Consider the following 17,209-nt stretch of genomic DNA (forward strand, 5'->3'; position numbering starts at 1 on the left):
TCTGGCAAGAAAAGGATTGTCGCGACGCAGGCAGCAGAGGCGCATCGACGACGGCGCTCCTCCTCCGTCTCTTCCGCCGCTTCCGCTTCCTTCTCGACTTCTGCACTTCGACACCGCAGTCTATCCCTCCCAAATCTGCGCGATACCGCCAACACCCTTCACCACCGACGCCCTTCAGCGCCCTTCGAGCCTCGCGGCCCGCGGACTCGCTCGCCGCAGAGCGAGAGACGGTCGAAGGATTCGTTCGAGCGAGGCGTGACGCCTATCGTCTTCCCCTCCCGCCCAGTCGGCAGCACACGACGTCGTCGTCGCTCACCACCGCATCGACATCAGCCTACGTCTACTGCCAAACCGCCCATTCCGCCTCGTACGACTCGCAATATCATCCCTACCGGCACAGTCAGCGCCTTGACTTTCGCTCACCCTCGGGTGGTCGTCGTCGACGCTTCGCCTTCCTCGAGCTTCGTCGGACCGGACGTCCCAGAAGACGTCCTCGAGATCCGGCGACCGCATCGTCTTGAGCGCGGAGGGGACGACTCGAGCGTGCGCCGAGTCTTGCGGGAGATCAACGAGTCTCGAGCGGAACGGGCTGCTTGGAGCGACAGCGCTGTCCGTCGAGTTGGCGTGCGGTTCGATCGACGACTTGCGGAGCGGGACAGGTCCGCTGCGAGGCGGGATCTCGTTGCGGATCAGATGAGGCGCGAGCGACGAAGGTATCGGGACGATGTTGCAGCGCGGAAGAGGCGAGAGGCGGCGACTGGCAGCGAGGCGGATGAGACGGATCGGACGATGCGACGACCTCGACGAACAGGACCGACGCACTCGCCGCCGATCCCGTCGTCCTTCGAGCCCTTCACAGGCATTGGCCGCAAACTGTCGCTCGGTCGCAGCCGCGAGGGACGGCCTTCAGTGGGACACGGATCTGCCAGCGAGTCCGGCTTGGCCGCAAGCATCGTCGGCTCGATCAGGCGGCACCGAAGCGGGTCTCGCTCGAAGCGTCGTCCATCGACGCCCGATACCGCCTCGACTGCTCAGGGCGACAGCGCAGCGGTTTCAAGGACGGTGCGCGGCCAGCCTATCCGGCATCTACACCAGATCGCCTCGCAAGACAGCTTGCTCATCGCCGCAGCTCCCGCGACGCCGCCCTCGAAACCGTCTCCTGGCGCGCAGATCACGCTTCAGTACGGCGAAGCGGTGAGCGGACCAACGGAGTCGGCGCAGGACACGACGCCTAGACGCAAGCCCTCACTCGTCACGCAGAATGCCTTCCTCTCCCTCCCTCCGCATCTTCACCACCTCTTGCGATCACCGGAACGGTCTCGCTTCACTCCCTCGCGCCCTGTCCCGCCCCTCCCCCGCGCACTTCAGCCGTCACCGTCCCTGCCCAACATCCTCGGCTCGTCAGAGGAGAAGCGAGGATCCGCCGACTCGACTCTCGAAGCCGCCAAGCTTAGTCTCGCCCTCGAAGAGCACTTGCAGAAGGGTGCGGAAACGCCACGAAGGGCGTCGCCTGTCCAGCGGTCGCTTCTGCCGCAGCCGAGCGTTGTCGTCTCGCGGTCCGAGTCCGACCTCGCGACTATCGCCTCGTCCCGCTCTGCTCAGGCTTCCACTCCTTACTTCCGCCACCCTTTCGCGTCACGGGAGAATGAGCAGTCGCTCAGGCGTCAAGAGTCGCAACTTTCGCAAGTCTCGAACACGAGCAGCCCTATCGACCTTGGCAGTGATCAGAACTGGAACAAGCTGGTGCGTATCGATCATAATATGGTGCGCGCTCCGGCTGACGACCCCTACGCAGTTCTACTCGCCCCCGAAGCCGTCCAAGCGACTCACCTGCCGCCTCTCGTCCGACTCTCTCGCCACCTCTTCCCTCAAAGCCCGACTGAGGCTCCCCTCTGTCGACTCCGCTCCCGTCAACCTCGACGCGAGCGCCGTCAAAAGCGCCAATGGGTCCGCCCGCAGTCCTTTTCTCGACAATCGCCGTTCGCCAGTCGACCCTCTCACGACCGCCGCCTTGCCTCGCAGCGAGTCGTTCGATACGCACACTTCGCTGTCCTACGCGACGGCGGAGGAAGACGGGGGAGACTTTGTCGGCCCTTCAGCACCACCGAGACCCCGTGCGACGCCTTGCCAGACTTCCTGGGCTGCCACTTCCTTCGGTCGCGCGTACCTGGGCAGCGACACGTCCCTAGCGACGTCCGTGGCTGCTGGCCGTCTCGCAACGTCTCCGTCGGACAGCTTCCTGCGCCTTGCGGAGGACAGCGGACTCGACGACACCCTCCGCCAGACGCCGACCTCTTTCATGGACTTCAGCCCGTCATCTTCCGTCGCTGCGTCGCCTACTGACACCTTCTTCGCCTCGGGACTCGTACGCGGCATCGAAAGTCGTGCCGGCCATCTCTCCCTCGACTCGACGCACTTCGTCTTTCCCGACACGCCTTCGACTCTCCCTCCGGCCGCCAACTTTCCCTTGCCCGACCTCGGATCGGCGTCCGATGGCGACGACGAGCGAGAAGATGGCGACGAGAGCGATCTCGAGGAGGACTTCACAGCTCAACTCGACGCTTTCCCTCCTACAAAAACGCCGGCGCTGTCCTCTCTACCCGTTGTCAGCGCCCGCCCTGTATCATCCCAGTCCTATCTCACCTTCTCCGACTCGGACGCTCCCTAATAAAGTTGTCGTTGCATAGCATCTACCTCTCCGTGCCAATCTATCGCCGTCTATCCCGGCCGTCGTCGCTACTGCAGTCCGAGTCAGAATCCGAGGAAGAAGATGCGAGACCTCGTTCTGTGATGACAAGCGTGTCAGCGCCTCCGAGCGGTCAAGGGAAAGATCCGAAGACGCACTCTCTGCGGCACCTTCCTCATCTGCCACCGCCTTGCTGCGACTGCCAGAGCATACTCCGCACTGAAAGAGCACTGTCGCGATTAGAAGGACGACGATGACGCCGGCAAAGCCGAGCAGGATGGCCATCTTGCCGTTGCCGCCCGTTGTCGAGGTTTCGGAGGGAGACGCTGCGGTGTCGGGAGCCGAGTCGGCGGCGCCTCCGCCGCCCGAGCTCGCGGCAGGTGAGCCGCTTGCATAGGCTGCAGTGCCGCCCGAAGAAGCTGCTGCTGCGTCAGCACCGCCTGCTGCGCTCGTTCCGCCGGACGTTCCGCTGTTTGAGCTCGACGACTGGCCGCCAGTCGAAGATGTGGCGACTTTGATCGTCGAATTCCCGCCTGCGAGCTGCCCGAAGACGGTGATTTGCGAGTTGAGCGGCGGCGGGTTCTTCTCTGAGCAGACAGTCACGTCGCCGGGACCGTACTGAACCGGATTACTGCGATTACCGTCAAGTCAGCAAAAGTTCAACTTCTGCAGTATGCGAGGAAGCGACGCACCAGCCAGGTAGGGCAGGAAGAGTCCCCAGGACCTGCTCGTTGACGGACGGAGTTTGCCAGCATCGATTCTTGCCGTCTTTGTAGTCGTAAAGCTCGAAGACGGGACATCTGCGGGGGTAAAGAGCCGAATGAGCGGTCTCGAACACGAGAAGCAGCGGATGAAGAGATCCTCGCGACGTACTCTTCGATAACGCCCGAGTCGGCCGTGCACGTATCGATCGCTTTCTGCAAAACGTCACGATCCCAGCCGTTATTGAAGTCTCCGTGGAGACCGTATCCTGTCGGGTCGCCCATGCTGAGGACGAAAGGTTGCGTCTTGTTCATCGCCTGACTCCACTTGTCCTTCCACGGGTCGATGCTCCACATGATCTGCGCGGCATAACGTTCAGCGCACGCGTCTTAGTAGCCGTAGGAAGTGCTCACCTCGTAGAACAGAGTGACGATGCGGACGGGGTGGGTGTCGGGACAAGGTCCCGATTCCCCGCCGGCTGGATAAGCGATGTGCGACTGGTGCGAGGCCGAGTCGACATTCTTCCCGTCCCAGCACGACGGAAACATCACCTCGAGGCGAAGGCCGTTCTGCGGGAAAGCGTTTTGATAGTTGGGAAGGTGGAGGGCGGGAAGAGGGAGGAAATCTGACGGACTGGGCAGTTCTCGGGCGGTAGCCACGGATTGCGGGCTGCAAAGAGTACGTCAGCCACGCCTGAGCTGTCTTTGATAAGGAGCGCGAGGAGAGGCACTCGGGTTTAGCTTGCCGCCGAGACAGTTCGCCCCGATCGCCTTCGCCATGTCGCTTGAAGCGTTGTACGACCGAAGCTACACTCGCAAGCGTCAGCTCTGAAGCTTGGTGTTGAGGAAGGAGCGGCACGCACATAAGGGTTGCCCGCAAGCATCCGCAGTCCGTCCGGAAAGGCCTGCACCTTTCCCTTGTCCGCCTGGTTGTTCCGAGGCAAGTAGTACTGTGTGGAGGATATGAGTCAATCACGGTAACGGCGCTGAGCCGGCAGCGGGCGAGGGGAAATGCAGAACTTGCTAACGCACCACGAGCAGGCCGACTTGCTCGACGCTGGTGAAGGAACCGTTCGCCCAGTGAAAGTACACTGCAAACGCCGATGGACCTCAGCAGGTGTCAACCGCAGGAGAGACGGAAACGAGGAGGGTAGAGGGGAAAGAGGCAGAGGAAGCGGGAGGAGAGCAAAGTCGCGACTCACATGTCGGCGTCCAATAGTTCGACATATCCTGCTTGACCATGCACGACGTGCACTTGCTCTGCCGCAGCGTCTCGAAGTCGACATCGAGATTGAAGTTGCTGCCGCCCGAGATGGTGTGGACGTGACCGCTCGCGAGGCCAGGGTTCGTAATGGGGTCTGCATGAGCAAGCGACAACTCGTCAGCTCCAGCTTCAGTCGAAAACCGTGAGACGACGCACCAGCACGTTGGTAGACGAGAGCGGCGCCGTCGCCTTGGCAAGGCAATCGCCAGAACGCATCGCAACCTCGCGCGAGCAAGAGTAAGCCCGCAAGCAGAATGTAGCGCATAGCGCGACGACGAGCACAGCGATGGATAGAGCAGAGAACGGAGGGGAGCTTGGCGAGATATCCGGCGAGTCCGCGGACCTGGCAATCGAGGGGCGGGCCGAACGTCGGTGGTAGCAAGCCGGGCGGCGAAGTGGACGAGACGAAGGTATAGTTGCTCAGAGAACTCGGGTATGCGATGAGGTACGACAGATGATCTGTAGAAGACGAGGGTCAGCCCCCGACTCGCTCGAATCGAAGCGGTGGCGAAGGAAGCGAGACGCACCTAAACGAAGAGGATGATGAACAGCAAGATGGAGAGCGCAGTCATGAGAATGAAGATGAGCCAATTCGAGGTTGAGTCTGGCGGGAGAGCGTGAGCGGCTTTGAGTGGGGCGAAGCCGAGGTGAACGCACTGTTTTCCCGGACAAAGCGATCCATCCGTCTTTGAGCTTTCGCCAGCCGACTCGAAGTCGAATCGACATGCTGATCTAGTTCATCTAGCAGTCTGCGAGAAGAGATGGTCAGGGCGTGCGGGAGAGAGGGTTGCAGACGACGAACTGATTCTGCTCCCAAACCTCGCGCCCCATGAGCTGCGCCTGCTCCCTCAGCAGACCCACCGTGCCAGAGATGTCGGTCAGAGTTCGATCTTGCTGCTCCAACAACAGCTGGGTGAGCAGGACTTGTTAGCGCATGAGCCGGAACCTGGGAATATGAGCGTGCGTACCGTCTGATGTTGAGCTTCGAAAGCAGCATTTGGGTCGTCAGCGGTATCCTCTCCACCTTCTCGAGCGTCGTCGGTGTGGTAGGACGGCGGGTAGGCGGCGGAGATTGCAGAATGTCGCTTCCTGTCGAGGATCTGCGAACGCCGCCTTCGTGAGCCACTCGCTCCGGCTGCGACTCGACGGCGTGTACACGCACTGGAGACACCGTCTGCGATGGAATCTGCCGCCGTATTGCCTGGACGAAATGCAAAAGGTCAGACGAAGGTGGGAGCGGGAAACGAGAGTCGTCGCAGCGTACCGCAACCTCTCCCTTGACCCGCTCGACAAAGTCATGCCTTGCCCGCACCTCTCTGTCGCTGATGCCCAGCCTCGCCGCAACTCCCGGCTCTGCCACCGCGGCGACACTCTCGTCCAGCTCCTCCAGATCCGGCTCAATCGTCCGTAGATTGGCCTCAAGCTCCGCTGTCGCCCGGTGTAGCTCAGAATCGCCATCTCCAAGCGGATCTGAGGCGCCAGAGCGGGAGAGTCGCGAGATTGTGCCGGCCAGCTGATGAAGTTGAGAGAGGGAGGTGAGGACGTCTCTGCGCACAATGGGGGCGGTGCGGTCAGCATGAGTGCGAGTTAGAAGCTGCCAGCAGATGCTCACGCCTTTACTTCGTCGTACGGATCCTGCGACATCGAGTTGCAGCCGTTGAAAGGTCGTCCCGACAATGTCGCCCTCTCTTGGCTCCCTTAACACTTCGCTGACACCGCTAGGATGCGCGTTCTCGTGACTGGAGCTTCTGGTACAGCTTGCATGAGCGCGTCTGCCTTGTCTCCGTGCTCACCGTCCTCATACAGGTCTTCTCGGTCGGGCTGTCTTCGCCGCTTTCAAGGATGCAGGGCACCACGGTGCGTAAACCAGGTCGTTCGCCGCTCGCTCTGTGCTAAAGTGTTTTCCGACAGTCACGGGAACCGCCTACAGCCGCGCTTCGGGTGACCTGGTCAAGGTATGTCCCCGCCAACTCCTCGCAACCCCCACATGGACTGAGTAGCCCTGCACAGCTCGACTTGCAAGACGAGAAGGCCGTTGAGCAGTTCTTTGCCGACTTCAAGCCCGACTGCGTGGTGCACTGTGCGGCTGAGAGACGACCAGATGCTGTAGAGGCGGTACGTTCGCTGTTTCCCTCTATACCTGTTCTCTGCTCCGCCTTTCCGGCTCGTCGATGATACTGACGCTTTCCTCGATCTCTGCAGGACCCCGAAGCTGCGAAGAAGCTCAACATCGCCGTTCCCGCTCACCTATCAGCGCTCTCCCGCTCTTCCGCCCATCCCTTTGCGCTCATCTACATCTCAACGGACTATGTGTTCGATGGCCACGCCCCGTCAACGGGCTATGAGCCTGATGCAAAGACTGGACCAACGAATGCCTACGGGGAAAGTAAGTTGGCGGGCGAAGAGGCGGTTCTCGAGGGGCTCAAGCAGGGTGGAAAGGGCTGCGTCTTGCGGGTCCCGGTCCTGTGAGTGCTCAACTTTTGCTACGGAGTACAACGCTTGCGACTGACCTTTCTGCTTCACAGGTACGGCAAGGCAGAGAAGCACTCGGAGTCTGCGATCAACATCCTCGTCGACTCTGTCCGCAAGGCTGCTGCCGGCCAGTTAGTCAAGATGGACGACTGGGCGACTCGATACCCGACGAACGTGACCGATATCGCCCGCGTTCTTGTCGACCTCGCCGCCAGGTCCGCCTCGACCCAGCTCCCTCACATTCTGCACTTCTCCGCTCAGCAACTCTATACCAAGTACACAATCTCTCGGCTTTTCGCTGAGCTGCACAACCCCCCTCTCAAGCTTGGCGACAACCTTGTGCGGGTAACGGAGGGACCGAAGCCAGGCGAGACCGTCCGCCCGAAGGACTGCCACCTCTCGAATGTGGGCCTTCCTTTCTCTCTAGGCTTCACATGCTCACGCTGACGCTCCCCCTCGCACAGCGGGCCATCGAAGCACTCGGTATCGACACGCGCACGGTCGACTTCGAGCAATGGTGGACCGAGTACCTTCGCCGCGAGCAGGCGTAGCTTTGACCCGAAACTCCCGCTGCAATCCGAAAGACTACTCAACTACTTGGATTGCGTCTGTAAGAATGCTAACATGTGCATGGAAAGCGAGGGGAATGGCTACAGAACAGGAGGCGTGGGCTATTCACAAGGTCGTCAAACGTGCATTCGTGCTTTGATTCGTTAAGCGTAACGGTTGCCGGTCGTCGTGCTGTACTGGTCGGCCGACGAGCCGTACTGTCCGCCGGAAGCGACGTCCGCCGCAGCGGATCCAGCAGCGCCGGTGACGGGCTCGCCGGAGACCCAGTGATGCTTGTTGCCAGTCGAGATGCCAGTCGCGTCGGTGTTGTCGCCCGTGCCAAAGGTCGACGAGGTCGTGTTGGTTGTGCTCGAGTAGGTGTGAGGCGAGCCCGAGCCTTGCATATCGATGCCGGCGCCGCCAAAGCCTGCGGAGGACGACTGGGAGAGCTCGCGAGAGTTCAGTCACCGAAGCAAACGAAGCAGGGTGAGAAAGCGACACTCACGAAGTCGGACTTGCGCTCGCTCTGCAAGTGCGCCTGCTGAGCGGCCGAGTTGTGCGAGTGCGACGAGGCGCCGTAGACGACGGGATCACCTCCCCAGTGAGCGTTGTCGACGTGCGAAGGCGTGTGGGTATCCCTCGACGTCGGAGGCTGCGTTGAAAAGACAGCGAAAGTCAACTCGAGAAGGTCCAGAGACGAAGAACCGGGACGAACGTTCTGCGCCATCTTGTTCTGGTAGCCGCCGCCCTGCGAGAGGTTCTGCGAGACGTGTGGCATGAAGCGGTCGGTCTGGCCTTCGGTGTAGCTCTGGTGGCCAACGCCGGACGGAGCGGTCGGCTTCATGTCGGTGTAGCCGTGTCCGCCGGTCGAGTGCTGGTGGTGGTGCGAGGAAGAGGTGTCTGTGAGAAGATAAGCGCCTCAGCGAAAAGCCCTTGTCAAAGGCGAATAGGAGCGAGACGAACGGTGAGCGGCGGAACCGACGTTGCGCTCGTGCTGGCGAGCGCTCTCCTCCGGGTACTGCGAAGGGAACATGCTCGTGACGGCGGGCTCGTCATGAACGCGGCGTATGTCGGACTTGATGCCCTCATGCTTGTCCTGCGTCGAGGCGTCCGGGTGGTCCATGATGGCGGCGATGGGACGGTCGGTATCTTCGCTGCGGTAGTGCTGCTCAGTCTCGTCGACTGAGCCGCCGGAAAGGATCTTGGCGGTGCCGGGAATGAAGTCGGACGGTGTCTGCGCGAGAGGGTACGACGAGGTGTTGAGGAGACTCTGCTTGGTGGACTGGCCGACGTCGCTGGCCTTCTGGGTGGCAGCATTCGCCGTGTCCGCGGCCAAGGCCCTCGCACTCCTCGCCGTATCGGCAGCATAGTTCGAGGCGCTCTTGGCAGTGCCGACCGTCGCATCCGTCGCACTCCTCGCTGACCCGGCGGCGTAACTCGTCGCGCTCTTACCCGTCTCCACAGCGCGCTGAGCGCCCGCCTGAGCAACGTTGCTAGCCGACTCGGCCGTGCCGGCGACGTACTCCTGGACGCGATGCGCGCCCTCGGAAGCGGCGTGAGCAGCAGCTTGGGCTCCGTAGACAACTCCGGTTGCGAGAGCGCCGAGACCAGCGGCGGTAGTAGAGGCGGCTTGGGCGGACTTGTCGGCGACGACGGGTGCGGCGGATGCAGCAGCCGAGTAGGCAGTCTGCGCTGCGGCGGCAACATTCTCGGCGGTGGCTTGGGCAAGCTGTGCGACGGACGAGCGACTCATCAGCTTGCGAAAAAGGAAAAGGAGAGACGAGCGGAACGCACCTCCTTCTGCCTCTCGGCGGGAGGAAGCATCTCGGCAGCCTTGTTGCCCGCCGCCTTGACAGTCTCGACGCCTTGACCAATCGCCTCGTTCGCAGGCGGGATTGACTGAGCGACCGTCTCCTTCGCGTCGGCGGCAGAAGGAACCGTCGGGCCGCCCATCTCGCGTTCCTCGTTCGACATCTTGGTGCCGGGAGCAGGCTGGACGAGCACCCTCGTGCCGGGCGCCTCGATGCCCTCGAGGTGGCCCCTTCCGGCTCCTACAGCGCCGACGCCCTGAGCGCCAGCGGTCGTCGGATGCGTGATGGTCGACTGCTCCTGAACTTGCGAAGTGCCGCCGGTTGAATACGCGGGCAGGGTCTCGGCGACTGCCTGGGCGGGCTGCTTCGCCGAGTCTTCGAGGCCCGTCGCAGACTTGCCAGGCTCGCCGTGGCCGATGTGTCCCGTTGTGACGGGCTGCTGAGTATGCTGGAAAGCGGATTGGGAAGGTCAGCGCAAGTTCGCTTGCGACGAGCTCGTAAGACGCACCTGAACCTGCTGCGACTGCGAAGGAACAGTCGATGACTCCTCGACCGTAAACTGGTTGTACTGGGTCGCAGCGTGCGTGGCGGAAGAGGCGAGGTTCTGGACGCCCGAGGCGACGGAGGAAGCAGCCGACTGGAGACCCTGCGCGAAGCTGGGCGACACTTTCTCGATGGCGGCGAGCGGGGCGTTGACGAGAATCTGTGTGGCAGGGCAACTTTCCGATCAGCCCACCTCCCTGGCGAGAGAAGAAGAGTCGAGGGGAGCCGGAACGCTGAACGCACCCCTCCAATCCCGCTCGTGATCCTGGCGATGCTGCCCTCAGTCTCCTGCAAGTCCTTCTTCTGCAGCTGTCCCTGCTCGCCGACGGTCATCTCTCCAGCGTGGTGCGGCTGAGTGGTCGACTGGCTCATGAGTTCCGAGGAGGACGAGGTCGACTTGGCAAAGGTCGGGCGGATGGAAGCGTGCGTCTGCGACTCTTGGATTGTCGATGCGGAGGTGGGGAGGTCGCTGGCGGTGTCGTGAGTCAAAGAGGTGAGGTTGTTGGACATTCGAGTTCTGCGAGCGGGAAAGAGGCGAACGTGAGGTCAGCTCTGCGACGCGGCGGCTGCGTCGTAGGGAGTGTGCGCACCTGCTATGAGACTGAAGTGTCGTTGTGCGTTGCTCAGTGAGCGTAAAGAACGGAAAGAGGGAGAGAGGCGAGCGGGCAGAGAGACCAGCGGGCGTCACTGGGCGACGACACCTCTCGCGTCAGCCGCTGCGACTGCGAGCATACATGCACTCTTATCGTGCACAGCCCAGCAATCCCGCAGCGAACACAGCCAGGTTCGAGAGTTCCGCTTCTCGAGGCCATGACGAGCAATGGACGAACTCCGAACAAGCGAGGCTTCCTTTGGCTGGCGAGCGTGTTCTTTCGAGCCGAGGGCGCAAGGGAGATACACAGAAGCGCACGAGAGAGGATGCATGGTATACGGAAACGCTAGACGAAGAGGGAGCGCACGAAAGTCTACCCTCAAGCCCGGTCGTAACTCGCTCCGCCCGCCTGCCGCAGCCGCTTGACGATGGGAGCCTGTACACGCGCCTCAAGCAGCATCAGCACACGCCGCACCAGAGCTGGAGTAAACAGTAAGCTCGCAATTGGCCACGCACCTCTGCCAAGTCCTCTACCGAACTCGCCGGCACGTCGATGCTGTACGCGCTCAAGACCCGCTTGACGTCCGCCGCGTGCACCGAGAGCTTCGCCTTGCGCATCACTCGAACCTCGGGGCCGATCCAGGTGATCAGGACGAACTGCGACAGAGCCAATGTCAAGAGAGGCTTCGAAAGGCGCACAGAGAGGTACGCACCTTTTCCCGGAACGACTCGACGTCGTTCGAGTATTTCTGCGAGATGGGGACGGATCGGCGTAGGAGGATAGGGCCAAGGAGGGCGCAGGGGGAGGAAAAGGAGGTATGCGATGTGAGAGGAGCGGCGAGAGGGGGAGAAGGAGGCTCGTCAGCATCTCGCTAGCTTCCAAGTGGCCCCGTCAGCACACGCTACGACCTCTGCTGTGGTCCAGTGTGGCGTGGCAGCTTGCAAGAAGGAGGAAAGCGACGGACAACGCGGATATAGGCGAAGGAAGCGTTTCCAGGCTGGAACTTGGTCTTGAGCTCATCCAAGCCCTGCGCGCGCGAAGCATCGTTAGCCCCATTGCATTCGTTCCCACGCGTCAAGACCACCAACGCACGCCCTTGCCCGTCTCAGTCAAGACCAGCTTGTCTGATCGTGCATCGGCGTAATCGAGGAGAAGCCAGTTGGTCTCGTCCTTGTCGGACCGGACCGCCTCGTACGCGTCCTTGATCGCAGAGTTTGAAACGTCGGCCTGCGTGCGATGCGAGAGGGTGAGCGCGAGGTTTGAAGAGGGGACGTGTGGGAGGGCGGACCATTCTCGAGGTTCAGCAGACGATACGGGCGGGCGAAGAAGCGAAAGGAGAAGTGGGTATCAGGCAAGCGAATGAACTGGTCGACCTAGCTGTTCCGAGCGAGTGTGAGCGTGTGAGGAGAGCGAGCGACTTCGGGGAGATGAGGAGGACATGGCACGCCTCGACGTCCTCGGGGCGCGCGAGCTGTGACTGTAGACTCACAGGAACACTGTGCAGAGCCTCAACAGCCAGTCACAGCAGCGAAAGAAGAGCGTGCCCGGTTGTTGCGGTCGCCAACCCTCGTCATCAGTTCAACGGCTCTTTCACCTCGACCACTCACCGCCGACTGCCTCTTGCTGTCTGCTGGACCGACTGAGGCTTCCTCAAGACTCGTATCTTTGTCCTAGAGGGGCCTGCTACTCTACACTCGCTCCTTCCCTCATGTTGGTCGATCCAAGTCTGCCGCCCACGATCCAGCGCTCGGCTATCCCGCTCAAGGAGCCTTTACACTACAAGAAGGTGCTCGACCAGTACGATACTTGGCTTTTCGACGTGCGTCTTCTCCTCGACTCCCGCGAGACAGAACCGCTGACCCGCTTCTTTACGCGCAGTGCGATGGAGTCATCTGGACGGGGCCTGCGGGAGATACATTGTGCGTCGTCGTGTCTGACGGGCGCTGGCGGACATAGACTGAAGTGCCTGCTCGCAGAACACCCAATATTGGCGAGGCGATTGCGTACTTGCGCAGTCTCGGCAAAGGCGTCGCCTTCGTTACGAACAACGCGACGCGGAGTAGACGACAATATCAAGAGAAGGTGACTGTGCTCGCTGGAGGCGAGGCGGACACCGCTGACTCGGTTCGACTGTGCAGTTCGCCGGCTTCGGCATAGACGTCTCTATCGACGAGATCTTCACCTGCGGCTCAGCAACAGCCGAATACCTGCGCGCCAACGTCCTCCCGTCCATAAAGGACGAGGCGAAGCGGAATGTCTATCTTATTGGCCAAAAGGCGATGGAGGAAGAGTTCGAGAGCGAAGGGTTGAAATGGAAGGGAGGAACCGATCCCGAAGACGACGTCTTGCTTGAACCGCAAGACTTTACGCCTATCAAGCCGGATCCGAGCATCGGTGTCGTCTGCTACGCTTTCCAAATGCGCAGTGCGTGCCGCTTGCTCTTCCTTCAAGTTGACTTTCTTTGAGCTCACCCTCCTTCTCACAGTCAACTACTGCCAACTTGCCAAAGCCTACTGCTACCTCTCCGCCAACGAAGGGTGCAAGCTCATCCTGACGAACGACGACGAGTCGTTCCTCCTGCCCGCGGGCGGGTTCGCGCCAGGCGAAGGCGCCATCGCTCGAGTCTTGTTCGGCGCTCTGCCGAGGAGTTATAAGCCTGCGATCGTGGGCAAGCCGCATCACCCTTTGCTCGAGGTCGTCCGTCGCGAGTGAGTTCTTCCTCCCAAGCTCCTGCTGGACCTGGGCTCACCTGGACTCCGCGTCACCCAGGACCAAGTTTGACCCGAAGCGCACCGTCTTCGTCGGAGACCGCCTCGAGACGGACGTCCTCTTCGCCAAGCGCGGCGAGATCGACTCGATCCTCGTCTGGACGGGCATCTCCAAGCCCGAGGTCTGTCGTTCTTCACAGCTCCTTTCTCACGCAGGCGCTGACCCCGCGCTTGACAGAACCTGCTGGGACTGCACCGCGACCAGCATCCCGAGTACACGATGTCGCATGTCGGCGCGATCCTCGACGCCCGACAAGCAGACAAGCTGCCCAACTAGACCTGTATCGCTGTATCCTCCTCATTCTGTATCGCTTTGCATTGTGATTGTCGTTTCCTCAGCGCCCACTGCATGGTTCGGAAAGGATTGCAAGATCAGGGATCTTCTACAACGGATCGCACCGCCCGCTCAGAACGCCTGCACATCGAACACCCACGTCCCCGTTTCTGCATCGAAGTCGACGAACTCTGTCCCATCGAGGTTGCGCAAGCGCTTGATGTGCTGTTGGACCTTCGGGTGGTCCTTGTCCTTGATCGGCTTCCGCGTCGCCTTGTCGAGCGGGAAACAGTTCTCGAGCGTGATGGTCGCCGGGACGTTGAGGCCCTCGCCGGGGGGAGGCTTGACGTCCTCGTATTCGTCCGGGTACACGGTCGCGTTGCGGTCCTCGAGGCGGACGAAACCGCCGAGGAGCTCCTCGACAGCTGGGAGGGTCGAAAGGTCGACTGGCTCGGAGAAGGCGACTTGGCCGTAGCCGACGCGGCCGACGACGAGGTCCGGGACGGAGCGGAGCTTGGAGGCGGGCAGCTTCTGAAGGACGTCGAGCGAGGGGATGGTGAAATAGTCGCCGTGCTTAGGGGCTGAAGGGGTAGGAGGCGGACGGCGGGCGGGCCAGTCGGACGACGCAGCCGACTTGGCGGCAGAAGGCGAGTCGATCGTGGTGTTGCCTTCCGTCGCTCCCTCAGACAGCGCGAACGATGGCTCGTTCTCATCGCCGACTGCAGAACCGCGAGTCGAGGCGCCGCCAGCGAAGAGCGAAGACCGACCAGGGAGCTCGACTTCTGGGTTAAAGGTGACCTTGGCGCGAGCTGGCGTCGCGCTGCCGTCCTTGGCGGGCGAAGCCGAGCCGTTGAGCGACTTGCCGATCGACTTCTTGTCGATGACGAGCTTCTTGACGCTAGGTCGCGAGACGAAGGCGTTCGGGCTGAGAGCGACGTCGTCCGAGATGCCGTTGACGAGTCGCAAGGGAGAGCCGCGTCCTGCAGGCGTGCCAGGCGAGGTGAAGGAGCCGTGGCCGCTGGTGCTGAGGCGGAGAGGCGTGCCGGGTGCGGGTGAGGCAGTCGACGTCGAGCCGAAGCCGCGCAGGCGAGTGATCTTAGTCGACGATCGGCTGATGGGAGTGCCTCGGAAGGCGGTAAAGATGGGCGGCTTCTTCTTCTCCTCGAGAGGTCGGGCGGGAGAGGGATTGACGCTGGCGAAGAGAGGGTTCGAGCCGTACGCGTTGGCGTCGTCGGCTGAGGCGTAGGCGGCTTGCTGCTGCTGTTGCTGCTGGCCAGGCGCGGCGGTCGTGCTGCCGAAAAGGGAACCGCCCAAGCCGCCGAGCGCGGGCTGCTGCTGCTGCGTCGAGCCGAAGAGGGAAGTCTGCTGTGCGGGTTGCTGGGTGGTAGTCGAGCCGAAGAGACCGCCAGTAGGTTGTGTCGTAGTCGATCCGAAGAGACCGCCCGCCGGCTGCGCAGGCTTGGCGCCGAAAAGCCCGCCCGAACCGAACGTGTTCGTCGCTCCTGTCTGCTGAGCAGGCTGTCCGAACGTGCTCGTGCCGCCGAAGAGACCGCCCGTAGCTGGCGCCGTGGAGGCCGGCGCGCCAAACGCAGGCGTTCCAGTCTGCTGCTGGGTGTTGCCGAAAAGGCCTCCGCCAGTCGTACCGGCGGCGGGAGTTGAGCCGAAAGAGAAGGCGGGCTTAGGAGCGGCGGCTGCGGCGGCGGGTTGGCCGAACGCGGGAGCCGAAGTCGTCGTCGCAGAACCGAAGAGGGGCTTGTTGGCGGTCTGACCGAAGCTGAAGCCGGTCGACGCGCCTGGCTGCTGCGCAGGCTGATTTGAGCCGAAAAGGCCGCCAGAAGCAGGCGCATTCGACGCGGGCTGGCCGAAGGGATTGGCAGGAGCGCTTGTCGCGGGTTGCGCCGAGCCGAAGAGACCGCCGCCGGTCGCTGGGGCAGTCGTGTTGGTCGCGCCGAAGGAGAAGCCGGTTGTGGCGGGCTTCTGCGCTGCTGCGCCGAAACCACCGAAGGCGGGCGCGGCGGAAGTAGCGGGCTGGCCGAAGGCGTTGGTCGTTCCGGTCGAGCCAAAGAGTCCGCCCGTCTGCGCAGGCTGGGATGTCGTTGAGCCGAACAATCCTCCGCCAGCAGCCGGCTGAGACGTCGCGGGTTGGCCGAAGGCGTTTGTCGTACCGCTGCTGCCGAACAGACCGCCAGTCGTGCCAGACGTCGATCCGAACCCTGTACCGGTCGTCTGCGCGCCAAATGCAGGAGTTGCAGATGCACCAGTCGAGCCGAAAAGACCGCCCGTCGTTCCCGTCGTACCGGCCGCACCGAATGCAGGAGTCGACGACGCTCCGAAAGCGCTGCCAAAGCCGGGCGCCGCGCCTGCAGTCGGACCCTTCCGATTCGCCTGGTAGTCCTGCAGTCGCAGCTCCTCGAACGAGTAATTCTTGTACTGCGGCATGCAGGTAATGCTCTGGAACTGGTGCGCCGTCTGGTTGGCGGGAGGCGGCTTGCCCTCCTCCTGAGGCGGTTCCATCACCGTGGTCGCCTGGTAAGGAGCCGTGGCGGTGCCATTGGGCTGACCGGCCGGAGCTGCGCCGAATGCAGGAGTTGCGGAAGCTGGAGAAGGAGCGGAGTCATCCGAGTCAGTCGTATATGCGGCAGTTTTGAGCGGTGCGAAAGGCTCCTCACCTCCGCCGAAGAGTCCGCCAGTAGCTGCAGGTTGCTGCTGCGCAGGCTGGCCAAAGCCGCCGAAGCCAGTCGTCGCAGGCTTCGCGCCGAAGAGACCGCCCGTCGTGCCCGTCGATCCGGCCGCTGGCTGGCCGAAAGTCGAGGTGTTCGTGCCGCCGCCGAACGAGAAGCCGGTGCTACCAGTCGCAGGCGCCGACGAACCGAAGAGGCCGCCGCCTGCTGCAGGTTGTCCGAAGGCTGGGGTAGCATTGGCGGTCGAGCCAAAGGCTGGGGCAGTCGAAGTCGCGCCGCCGAAACCGCCTGCAATGCGTGCGGATGCGAGCATGGTAGCAGGCGAGGGTGTGAAGATGGAGATGGAAAAGAGAGGGGCAAGCGAGACGGGGGCAGCAGACGGTTCGAGCGAAGTCAGCAAGAAACGACTACAAGTCACGGCGGCTACGCGGCCAGCGCTTGATTCGGTACGCACCAAAGCCTGTGTTCTGCTGCTGCTGCGCCGGCTGGCCGAAAGCAGGAGTCGCCGATGCGCCAAAGCCGCCTGTGAGACGGTTCAATCGAGGAAGAGAAACGGGAGAGGTCAGCGTCCCGACTCGAGAGGGCGCGCGGCGGTCCGCTGGAACTCCCGCAACAACACTTTGCCCGTACGCCAAGGCGAAGAGGGACTGCGGACGCACCTGAGCCGAACGTCGTCCCCGTCTGGCCAAACAGCCCGCCGCCCGTCTGGCCCGGCTGCTGCTGTTGCTGCTGTTGCTGCTGTTGCTGCTGCTGGCCGAAGCCGCCGAAAGGGGAGCCAGTACCGCCAAACATGGTATGCTAGGCTTTCTGCCGAGGAGATGAGGGAGGGGAGGACCTGTGGGAGTCGAGTGAGCGCGAGAGCGCGAC

The 17,209-nt window shown here is 62.4% G+C and overlaps 8 protein-coding genes across 8 annotated transcripts in view; 3 read left to right on the top strand and 5 right to left on the bottom strand.

Annotated features, from left to right (window-relative positions):
* Nucleotides 1-2,668, top strand: part of RHTO_00728 (uncharacterized protein) — a gene marked incomplete at both ends in the record, with an annotated part of 3,924 nt that extends 1,256 nt beyond the window's left edge. Inside the window, 3 exons of the mRNA XM_016414412.1 lie at nt 1-242; nt 334-1,743; nt 1,796-2,668. The exon at nt 1-242 is cut by the window's left edge and continues 332 nt beyond it. Coding sequence (XP_016273568.1) covers nt 1-242; nt 334-1,743; nt 1,796-2,668 — 2,525 coding nt within the window. The remainder of the gene's footprint in view (nt 243-333; nt 1,744-1,795) is intronic.
* A 40-nt stretch (nt 2,669-2,708) lies between these two features.
* On the bottom strand, nt 2,709-4,916 carry RHTO_00729 (DUF1996 domain containing protein; the record flags this gene model as incomplete). The annotated part of the gene is made up of 11 exons (XM_016414413.1): nt 2,709-2,785; nt 2,845-3,317; nt 3,379-3,486; nt 3,560-3,747; nt 3,802-3,957; nt 4,023-4,057; nt 4,119-4,194; nt 4,251-4,337; nt 4,420-4,478; nt 4,590-4,745; nt 4,808-4,916. The coding sequence occupies 11 exons, from the start codon at nt 4,914-4,916 to the stop codon at nt 2,709-2,711; spliced, it is 1,524 nt and encodes a 507-aa protein (XP_016273569.1).
* A 262-nt stretch (nt 4,917-5,178) lies between these two features.
* RHTO_00730 (syntaxin 6) lies at nt 5,179-6,295 on the bottom strand (the record flags this gene model as incomplete). The annotated part of the gene is made up of 7 exons (XM_016414414.1): nt 5,179-5,255; nt 5,309-5,400; nt 5,454-5,560; nt 5,620-5,751; nt 5,814-5,852; nt 5,916-6,198; nt 6,264-6,295. The coding sequence occupies 7 exons, from the start codon at nt 6,293-6,295 to the stop codon at nt 5,179-5,181; spliced, it is 762 nt and encodes a 253-aa protein (XP_016273570.1).
* A 79-nt stretch (nt 6,296-6,374) lies between these two features.
* Nucleotides 6,375-7,674, top strand: RHTO_00731 (dTDP-4-dehydrorhamnose reductase; the record flags this gene model as incomplete). Its single annotated transcript, XM_016414415.1, has 7 exons — nt 6,375-6,402; nt 6,458-6,508; nt 6,563-6,606; nt 6,662-6,766; nt 6,854-7,116; nt 7,177-7,528; nt 7,588-7,674. 7 exons carry the CDS (start codon nt 6,375-6,377, stop codon nt 7,672-7,674), a joined length of 930 nt encoding a protein of 309 aa, XP_016273571.1.
* A 162-nt stretch (nt 7,675-7,836) lies between these two features.
* Nucleotides 7,837-10,536, bottom strand: RHTO_00732 (uncharacterized protein; the record flags this gene model as incomplete). The annotated part of the gene is made up of 7 exons (XM_016414416.1): nt 7,837-8,112; nt 8,178-8,324; nt 8,388-8,572; nt 8,636-9,401; nt 9,467-9,931; nt 9,992-10,186; nt 10,270-10,536. The coding sequence occupies 7 exons, from the start codon at nt 10,534-10,536 to the stop codon at nt 7,837-7,839; spliced, it is 2,301 nt and encodes a 766-aa protein (XP_016273572.1).
* A 461-nt stretch (nt 10,537-10,997) lies between these two features.
* Nucleotides 10,998-11,910, bottom strand: RHTO_00733 (actin-binding, cofilin/tropomyosin type domain containing protein; the record flags this gene model as incomplete). Its single annotated transcript, XM_016414417.1, has 6 exons — nt 10,998-11,054; nt 11,135-11,275; nt 11,332-11,367; nt 11,584-11,646; nt 11,712-11,846; nt 11,908-11,910. The coding sequence occupies 6 exons, from the start codon at nt 11,908-11,910 to the stop codon at nt 10,998-11,000; spliced, it is 435 nt and encodes a 144-aa protein (XP_016273573.1).
* Nucleotides 11,911-12,327: 417 nt separating this feature from the next.
* Nucleotides 12,328-13,664, top strand: RHTO_00734 (4-nitrophenylphosphatase; the record flags this gene model as incomplete). The annotated part of the gene is made up of 7 exons (XM_016414418.1): nt 12,328-12,438; nt 12,498-12,538; nt 12,596-12,701; nt 12,758-13,043; nt 13,105-13,327; nt 13,389-13,509; nt 13,566-13,664. The coding sequence occupies 7 exons, from the start codon at nt 12,328-12,330 to the stop codon at nt 13,662-13,664; spliced, it is 987 nt and encodes a 328-aa protein (XP_016273574.1).
* Nucleotides 13,665-13,793: 129 nt separating this feature from the next.
* On the bottom strand, nt 13,794-17,134 carry RHTO_00735 (nuclear pore complex protein Nup98-Nup96; the record flags this gene model as incomplete). The annotated part of the gene is made up of 4 exons (XM_016414419.1): nt 13,794-16,258; nt 16,331-16,630; nt 16,797-16,865; nt 17,002-17,134. The coding sequence occupies 4 exons, from the start codon at nt 17,132-17,134 to the stop codon at nt 13,794-13,796; spliced, it is 2,967 nt and encodes a 988-aa protein (XP_016273575.1).
* Nucleotides 17,135-17,209: the final 75 nt, after the last annotated feature.

The sequence above is a fragment of the Rhodotorula toruloides genome, assembly GCF_000320785.1.
Source record: "Rhodotorula toruloides NP11 unplaced genomic scaffold Scaffold10, whole genome shotgun sequence".
Taxonomy (NCBI): Eukaryota; Fungi; Basidiomycota; class Microbotryomycetes; order Sporidiobolales; family Sporidiobolaceae; genus Rhodotorula; species Rhodotorula toruloides.